This window comes from Myotis lucifugus, unplaced genomic scaffold, assembly GCF_000147115.1.
Source record: "Myotis lucifugus unplaced genomic scaffold, Myoluc2.0 scaffold_206, whole genome shotgun sequence".
Lineage (NCBI taxonomy): Eukaryota > Metazoa > Chordata > Mammalia > Chiroptera > Vespertilionidae > Myotis > Myotis lucifugus.
Window position 1 is genome coordinate 1,689,437 of NW_005871254.1, and position 9,113 is coordinate 1,698,549.

The 9,113-nt window shown below is 46.3% G+C and overlaps 1 protein-coding gene across 1 annotated transcript in view; it reads left to right on the top strand.

Moving 5' to 3' along the window:
- Positions 1-8,798, top strand: part of ERCC6 (ERCC excision repair 6, chromatin remodeling factor) — a 79,897-nt gene extending 71,099 nt beyond the window's left edge. The window contains 8 exon segments of the mRNA XM_023761296.1: positions 392-502; positions 873-992; positions 1,603-1,697; positions 3,176-3,321; positions 3,406-4,104; positions 5,954-6,158; positions 6,736-6,814; positions 7,842-8,798. Of these exon segments, the coding sequence (XP_023617064.1) occupies positions 392-502; positions 873-992; positions 1,603-1,697; positions 3,176-3,321; positions 3,406-4,104; positions 5,954-6,158; positions 6,736-6,814; positions 7,842-8,264 (1,878 nt within the window). The 3' untranslated portion in view covers positions 8,265-8,798.
- The last annotated feature ends 315 nt before the right edge of the window (positions 8,799-9,113 follow it).

Sequence of the window (9,113 nt, forward strand, 5' to 3'; positions counted from 1 at the left end):
ATAGGGGGTATAATCTAGAGTAATGATCCCCTCAGCAGCTCCACCTGCTGATACTGGGGTAGCAGCCTGCTAATCTCTTTGGGAGCTTAGATCTCTCTCTAGATTTGGCGCTCAGAAGTTGGCTTTTTAAAAAGGCTTAGTTACCATGTGATTCTGGGTCAGGGCGAGTTTGGGCCTGAACTCAAATAAATGCCCAGCTATTTACAAAACTTGTAAAAATTAACAGCAGAGAAATCCCCAAAATACTCGTAGCAATTTATGTCCCTCAAAGCAAGAAACCCTTTTAATGTGACCGTTGGGAAGATGTGACTGTTCACACAAATGTGAAAGCACTCACGGGGTTGTGCGTTTAATTTTTAAACTCTTACCCCCCATCCTCTCTCCCAAACAGATGTTGGACATACTTGAAGTCTTTCTTAGAGCCCAGAAGTATTCCTATCTCAAAATGGATGGCACCACGACCATAGCTTCAAGACAGCCGCTGATCACAAGATACAATGAGGTGACCAGTGACTGCATGCAGAGGCAGGCGTGCCCGCGCCGCCTGAGCGTGCGGGGTCGGGTGGGCAGCAGGGGGAGGGGGAGTTTTTGCTTTTAACTCTGCATTTCTGTATTATTGATGTGTGTGTCTATGTGCATGTAACATGATTAATGTGTGTATATTTTATCTTGAAAACCCAACTTTTACATATCAGCTAATATTGCTACTAAGAGCAGGAGTGGTGAGATGGCATCTTTGACTGACCAGGTCTCTAGTCCACAGCCCATTCCTTATATCAGGGCCATGTTCCGTGGGTGGAGTACGGGCGGTAGAGGTGACGATTCTCTCTGGTCCTAAACGTGCACACTCAGTGTTGTGTGTCTTACTCTAGGACACGTCCATATTTGTGTTTCTTCTGACCACTCGGGTGGGTGGCCTTGGAGTCAACCTGACGGGGGCCAACAGAGTCATCATCTACGATCCTGACTGGAACCCAAGCACCGACACGCAGGTCTGTTTATTTTTTAAAAGGAGTTTGTTGGTGACATAGTTGGCCCTTGAACAACACGGGTTTGAACTGCATGAGTCCATTTATCTGAGGCTTTTTAAAAATAAGTACAGTAAATGTCCTTCGTCTTCTTTCTGATTTTCTTTTCTCTAGCTTACTTTATTGTGAGACTGCAGTATATAGTACATATGACATACACAGGATGTGTTTACCGACTGTTTATATTACGGGTCAGCTCAGCAGTAGGCTGTCAGTAGTTAAGTTTTGGAGTGAGGTTACCTCGGGTTTTTGTGCGGGTCAGCAGTCGGTTATGGGCCGAACCTGGGTGTCCGCAGGGTTCCGTGTTGCTGCTGGGCTTTGGCCTGAGGGGGATGCGCTTCTGTTTGTTCGCAGCCTCATCACCAGGTCTGATAAAGGGATGCTACAGACTCACTGTTTTTCAGGTAGAAATAGCGGTCTCTCTGTCACTTGCCTGTTTATCTTCCTAACAGGCCTGAGGTGTGTTAGCCTCATTAGCCAGCACTCTGACTGTGGGAGTGGAGGGCAGCACCCAGCCACCTGTCCCTTTGTCAGTGCTTGTCGTTGGGAGGCTGACGCATGCTCTCTGCCGCAGGCCCGGGAGCGCGCATGGAGGATCGGCCAGAGGAAGCAGGTGACGGTGTACCGGCTCCTCACTGCGGGCACCATCGAGGAGAAGATCTACCACCGGTCAGTACGGCTGGGCCCGCTCTCCCGCCGTGTGTGTGTGGGACAGAACCCACCGCCGGGGCAGGCAGGCGTCTTTTGTAAAGCAATGGTTACTATAACCTGAGGGAAAATGTGGTTTTTGAAATTTTTGTTTTGTTTTTATATTTTATTTTTCTAAAATAAGCCTTATTTTAGTTTTTTGAAATGGCTTATTGTGAGGTTTTTAAAAGATGTCTTTGAACATGGTCATTGTTCTACTTTATTAAACTTCAAGGACTGCTTCTGTTTAAACTTCATTCTGTTATTTGAGAGAAATTTTCCTACCTACTATAGTGTGCCATCTTTTTTCAGAAAAATTTTAGGACGTGACAGAATTAAAATGCTAACAGTATTGGTATTTACACATGGCATGTGGGTGTGACTGGCGTGGGTGTTCTGTTCGCTGTGGCTCAGGTGCCCCATAGAGGAAGGTTGACCAGGATACCTGTGTCTTTCTCCGTCTTTCTCTCTGTGAAGAGGAGGGATTTGAGCAAGGAGCACTTCAGCAATGGAATGGAGAGATGGCCAGTTCCGCCCCTCTCGTGCTGGAGACTTTATTGAGCCACATCCCAGCTCTAAAGGGAGGCCCCTGCTCTCCACCATGTGCTGGGCCACTGTGGGGCCATGCGTGTTCTTCAGGGGCCTGGTGTGAGGGCTGGAGGCCAGTCCAGTCCTGAGGGAGAGCTCTCCACTTAGAAACACACGCCTTAGCCCAGGGGTGGGCAAACTTTTTGACTCGAGGGCCACAATGGGTTCTTAAACTGGGCCGGAGGGCCGGAACAAAAGCATGGATGGAGTGTTTGTGTGAACTAATATAAATTCAAAGTAAACATCATTACATAAAAGGGTACGGTCTTTTTTTTTTTAGTTTTATTCATTTCAAACGGGCCGGATCCGGCCCGTGGGCCGTAGTTTGCCCACGGCTGCCTTAGCCTGAGGAATGAGCCGCTGGGCGGGGCAGGGCTCCTTTATGGGGGGATCTGGGCAAGAGTGACGATGGCATGGTGCTTTAGTGTGGGGTGTGGCTCAGGAGGTGGAAGCTGGTGAGAGAGCTCCAGGTAGAAACTTTGCAAAGCCCAGGTGGGGTTTGTGGAGCCCGTCATGGTAAGGGGCCTGGTCCAAGAGTCAGGGGCTGGCTCTTTGCAGTTTAGATAGGCTGTGCGCCACTTAATTGTGTGGAAAAAGGTGTTTCTTGAAATGTGATGAATCTTGGAAATTGCAGAAACCCATGGGGTATAAATAATAACAAGGCATTATTTCTAACTTAAATTCTGTAAAACATGGGAGACCACCTGATGTTTTGTGTACTTCTTGAATTGTAATTTCCAAGGCTAGAAGTTTTAGGAATTATTTAGACACCTGTACAGCTGCAGTTATCATGTCTCTCTTGTATTGTTTTATAATTAGGATTTTGAGGTAGAACTAACTGTTGTTTCATACCAGTTACTTTCTATCTTTAGACAAATCTTCAAGCAGTTTCTGACAAATAGAGTGTTAAAGGATCCGAAGCAACGGCGGTTCTTCAAGTCCAATGACCTGTATGAGCTGTTCACTCTGACTAGTCCTGATGCATCCCAGGGCACGGAAACAAGTGCTATTTTTGCAGGTATTACAGAAGCTCGTTTAACTTGACGGAATAAGTGATACAAGAATTACAAAATGTAACATTAGTGTGTTTTTCCTTTTACAGGAACTGGCTCAGATGTTCAGACACCCAAACGCCATTTAAAAAGAAAACTTCAGCTGGCCTTCGGAGCAGACCATAACATTCCAATAGGCAAAAAGTTCCCTGATTCTGATGCATCCGCCAGCGATGGCACAGCATCGGCAGAGAAATCCGCAGCTGTAGGAGCTGCAGTAAATGCAGCGCCTTCTAATCAAGGTGACCCTTTGGGAGAGGCCCCCCGGACACCTGGCACTGGAGCTCGTGGTGACAGACTTGCCGAGGAGACAGACGCAGTGATTAGACTGGAGGACGGGCCAGTGCCGAGTGCACAGGGGCAGTGTTCACGTTCTCCAGGAACCAGTGACACGGGCAGGACATCTGGTGGGGAAAGGATCGGTGAAAAGCAAGGTCTTCCTGATAAAAGAGAAAGCTGCCAGGTCCAAACTGAACCTCTTTGGGAGAATGGACAAATGGACAATAACTTCTGTAAGCACAAGTCGAAAACAAAACATAGTGTGGCAGAAGAGACCCAGGAGACGCTTCTGAGGCCAAAGCAAAAGCCCAAGAGCTCCAAGTGCCGTAGAGACGCCAAGTTTGAAGGAACTCGAATTCCACACCTTGTGAAGAAAAGAAAGTACCGGAAGCAGGACAGTGAAAACGAGCAGGAGAGCAAGCAGCAGGACAATGATGACTATGTTTTAGAAAAGCTTTTCAAAAAATCAGGTAATCCACCCTGGCCGGTGTTGTCAGTGGTTAGTGTCGGCCCGTGCACCATAGGGTCCCGAGTGCCATTCCTGGTCAAGGGCATGTACCTGGGTTGCAGGTTCAATCCCTGGCCCTGGTTGGGGCGTGTGGGGGAGGCAACCAATAGATGTGTCTCACATCGATGTTTCTTGCGCGCTCTGTCTCTCTCTCTCTCTCTCCCTCCCTCCTCCCCTCCCTCCCCCCCCACACACATACATATATACACTCCTCCTCTCTCCCTCCTCTCACACTATCTAAAAATCAATGGAAAAAAATATCCTTGGGTGAAGATTAACAAATAAACAAACAAAAAAAGTCAGGCAATCCTTTGCTGAATTTGCCACAGGTGTGCTGGGGACAGACATGAGTAGGCCGTTTCTAGCAGTAGCAGCCTCTGCTGACAGTGCTATCTACTGGAAGTAATTTTTTCTTCTAAAATTAAGATTTGAAATTTATTGACATTTTTGAAAATTTTATTCACCTCTCCCTTTTGAAGACCTAGGATTTGAAACTTTGGAGAACAATAGTACTTGACATAACCACTTATGGGAGGGGTGCAGTGCTTTCAATGGATTTGTGCTGTCTGAACGTTAATAGGAAATTTCCCTACATGCTATATTTATCTGATTTTCCAACCACAGGAGATTGCAGTAACAGCAGGGGAGGGGAGCCAGGGCAGGGGTATGGCCAGAGGCAGGCACTCTGGAAGCAGGAAAGCTGGTGGCTAACCTCAAGGGAGAACAACTAGGAAGGAGTCTCAGCAATGGGTCAGGACCCGGGGACGGCAGTCCTGCCCAGCTTCCTCATCCGTGGGGGGTGGTCCTGTTCAGGCCTCAACAGGTCGCTGGGATGGTTCTCTGTTCAAGGAGGCAGCTTGGGATGGCATTTCAGAGAGAAACCATTTGGGCCTGATGCTTTCCTGTAACTGGTTAACTCAGCCTTTTCTGCAGTTACTGGTCTGTTTTCCTAGCAAATGATCTGTTTTGTCGAGTTTTCAAGTTCATTTGCATAGAGACAGAGAAAATACTCTTGAAATGTTTCTTTTTAATTTACTTCTTTTTCAAGATAATTTCCCCCTTGTCATTTCTAATATTCTATGTCCCCCCGACACACACCATTTTTTTCTTGATCAAGTTAAGCTAGTGGTTTGTCTATTTTGTGAATTTTTTTTTAGTAAACCAAGATTTTGATTTATTAATTAGATCCATGATTGTTCTCTACTTCATAATTTTTGCTTTTATCTTCATTACTTTCTTCCTTATGCTTTTGTTTTTATTGTGTTTTGGTGAATTTTTTTGTCTTTTTATAAAACCATTTGACTTGGAAATGTAGTTCTTATATTCGTTTATTTTTATTGATATAAGTATTTAAGGCTATGAATTTTCCATTAATAACTGCATTAAATTAGTCTAATATGTAATATTTTCATGGTCATTGCATTTAGAAATTCTATAATTCTGGTTTATATTTTTCCCTTCAATAAAGAATTTTTTTCTCTTGATTGATTCAGAAAGATAGCTTTATTGAGATATAATTCACATACCATACCATAGAAGATTTTAAAATTCCCAGATAGGGGGGAAGAGGTGATGTTGAAGTTATGATCGAAGCATCATGCTTCCATTGTTGTAAAACAGGGACAGTAATAGTCTCTACCTCAGACCGTGTGGTGAAGGTAAGTAGCCACAGCATGTAAGTGGCTGGGTCTCGGTAAATAAAAATAGTCATCGTTTTCCTCTACCTATGACATGCTAGACTGTACGGAAGAAAAACTGCAATTGTTTCCAACCTGAAATAACATGTTTCCTGTTTCCTGTGTTCTTGCTAGTTGGCGTGCACAGTGTCATGAAGCACGACGCCATCATGGATGGAGCCAGCCCCGATTATGTGCTGGTGGAGGCAGAGGCCAACCGAGTGGCCCAGGACGCCCTGAAGGCACTGAGGCTCTCACGGCAGAGGTGTCTGGGAGTGGCGTCTGGTGTTCCCACCTGGACCGGCCACAGGGGCGTTTCTGGTGCACCAGCGGGAACAAAGTAAGCAATGCTGCCCTGCCTGCCGTGCTGCGAGAAGGCCAGGCCGTCCCGCTGGGCACCGTCAGGGCAGGCGTGGGCGCTCCCCCTGCTCTTCTGCAGTGGGAAACCTCGGGGAGGGACGGGCAGCCAACTTGTGGGACTCAGCGAAACACGTTTGTAACCTTACCTTCTTCTTCGCTTTGGTCCCTACTTTCCAAAGACAAGCTTTCAGGGGGAAGGAGAGCCGTCTTGTTAAAACCAGGAGGAGGTGCAGAATCACGGTTAAGCCTTCATAAGACATCTCGCCAGCTCCCTCAGTGGGCGTGGCTGTGCTGCTCAGTGCACTCTCCTGGATGGGTTTTCCTCCCGGGGGCAGGCAGTGGCCCCTGTATGCTGAACACGGACATTGAGTGGTTCTTGCTCGAGATGCAACAGTTCTTCCCAGGGGAATAAAGTAGAGGAAGGGCGGGGCCATGGCTGTGAAAGAAGAATCACGCAGAACAAAAGTTTTCCAGGAAGAGTTTAGTTGTTGAAAAGGCATTTTCATCTCTTAGTCACAAAAACAACCATTTTATCTGTGATTCTTTTCCTTATTTAGGAGTAGATTTGGTCAGAAAAGGAATTCCAGCTTCTCTGTGCAGCATCCTTCTTCGACGTCCCCAAAGCAGAAACACCAGGTAATGTGATAGCCTGTCCGCTTTTCACCTGGGAGACTTGATTGGATTCCCAGGAAAGTGTAACCCGATTTGGATGTGAAAAAAGTCTCTGGCTAACGCCACCTGCGATTTGTGCTGCCTGCTCTGATTTATGAACCACTTTATTCGAATCTAAAAGGCCAGCTAACTTCCTAACAGAAAAAGTCTTTAACCCACGATCTGGAGCAAATTCTCTATTTTGCCCTTAGAAAGTTAATGTGTGTGGAGGGAGGGGGTTCATACAGGGACAGGTGACAGGTGGGAGGCATGGCCCACGCAGCAGTACCAGGCTCAGTGGTTCCAAAGACCACTGCCCTAGAGCAAAGGCCTGAGATGCTTGTCATTCACCAGCTGCCGGCGCTCTGCACGGTCTCTCCTGTCCTGTAACGAACGTCCGAATGCTCCACGAGAGCAGCCGGGCCTCGCTGCCTCGGGCCTCGGTCACTCAGTGCTCTCTCTGGTCTTTTCTGGTTAAGGGCTCTGCTACTGATAACCTTTGGAACTGCCAGGTTCAGACTCCTATTTTAGATGAATATGACTAGAGAAACTTTGTTGTTTTTAAGGAAACACATATGAGGTATAAAGTAGTAAAGAATAAAATATATAAAGTGAAGAAAAAGAAGTACAGCTCAATATTGTTCCTTAGCCCACAGTGCCAACCTAGACCAGGATAAATTTGGGAGGAAGAGCAGGAGAAGCCCTCAGAACTCAAGCTTCCTAGAGGCAGTTTCCTGGCGCCTGCTCCCCAGCCCCTCTGCTCTCCCTCCATCCTCATCACGCAGAGTGGCCACCAAGTGAATAGTGTAGTTTTGGGTGTCTTTTTGTTGTTGGTTTTAATATGGGTGGATTTGGATGTCTGACTCTCCTTTCCCTTTGTGGTATCTGGTGTTTCCTTCTCCCCCACGAACTTGACACCCTGGCCCGGGCACCCATGTTACTGTATAGCCCCTCAGAGCTTTGGGGAGATTAGTGGACCATACGTATCAATGCAGTGCTCTTGCTTCTGCAGGACGGCATCGTGAAAAAGGATGGAAAAGATCACATTTCTGAGCATTTTAGTGGAAACTCGGAAGCTGCGGAGTCCTCATCCGGGGCCCTCGCTTCGTCCTCACTGTTGGCTAAAATGAGAGCCAGGAACCACCTGATTTTGCCGGAGCGGCTGGAAAGTGAAAACGTGCACCCTCCGGAGGCTTGCGCCCCCCCGCCCTCCAGCGCGGAGCACGACGACCTCCTGGTGGAAATGAGGAACTTCATCGCCTTTCAGGCCCGCGTGGACGGCCAGGCCAGCACGCAGGAGATTCTGCAGGAGTTCGAGTCCAAGTTAACAGTTTCCCAGTCTTGTGTCTTTCGAGAACTGTTGAGGAACCTCTGCACTTTTCATAGAACTTCTGGTGGGGAAGGAATTTGGAAACTCAAGCCAGAATACTGCTGATTAACATTAATTTCTAAACTTTTCATTGACTTTCCAGTGGCAATTTCCAATAATTATGATTAGGGCTCATGTCTGTCAGCAGAGGTTGGCTGCATTTGATGTTTACTTTGAATGATAGCTACCTCATAATTAAAACTTTAAGGAAGAAGAAATTCTTTGGGACTTAAAAGTTTTATAAACACATGGGTTGATTTTTTTGATGCTCTGAATTATGTTATAAAACCAGGGGCCTGACAGTCCTTGGACACATTTGTTCCTTTTCCCAAAAGCCGCTTTCCCGGAGCTCGCTACTGCTCATTGAGAAGTCTGTGGACTTCAGTCCCAGAGACGCTACTGCTCATTGGAAGTCTGTGGACTTCAGTCCCAGAGACGCTACTGCTCATTGGAAGTCTGTGGACTTCAGTCCCGGAGACGCTACTGCTCATTGAGAAGTCTGCGGACCCGGAATCGCAACAATTCTTTTTATTGCACTAAAACATGTCTTCTATTCAGTGAGACCTGTTCAATAAATTAATTCAGCAATATTTGACAACAGCGTTATTTTCGGTGCTTAAATTTTTACAATGTTTAAATTCATCATTTGCCACCCAAAAGAGATCAGATTTGTCTTTTGAATCATCTTAATTGCCTATAAATAGTCTTTCTTTTAAGGTACTGTTGAATTGGCAGTTAGTTTTGTTAGTAAAGCATGAGGTAGCCTGGGATAAATAGACGTGTTTTAGAAAGTTGTAGTGTACTCAGTTTTATAACAAGCAAAGTCCCTATGATGACTGTTGGTTTTAGGAAAATGAAATGTTATCCTCAAAAACAAAAACAAAAAAGCAAGCAGAACCAAAAGTGCAGATAACA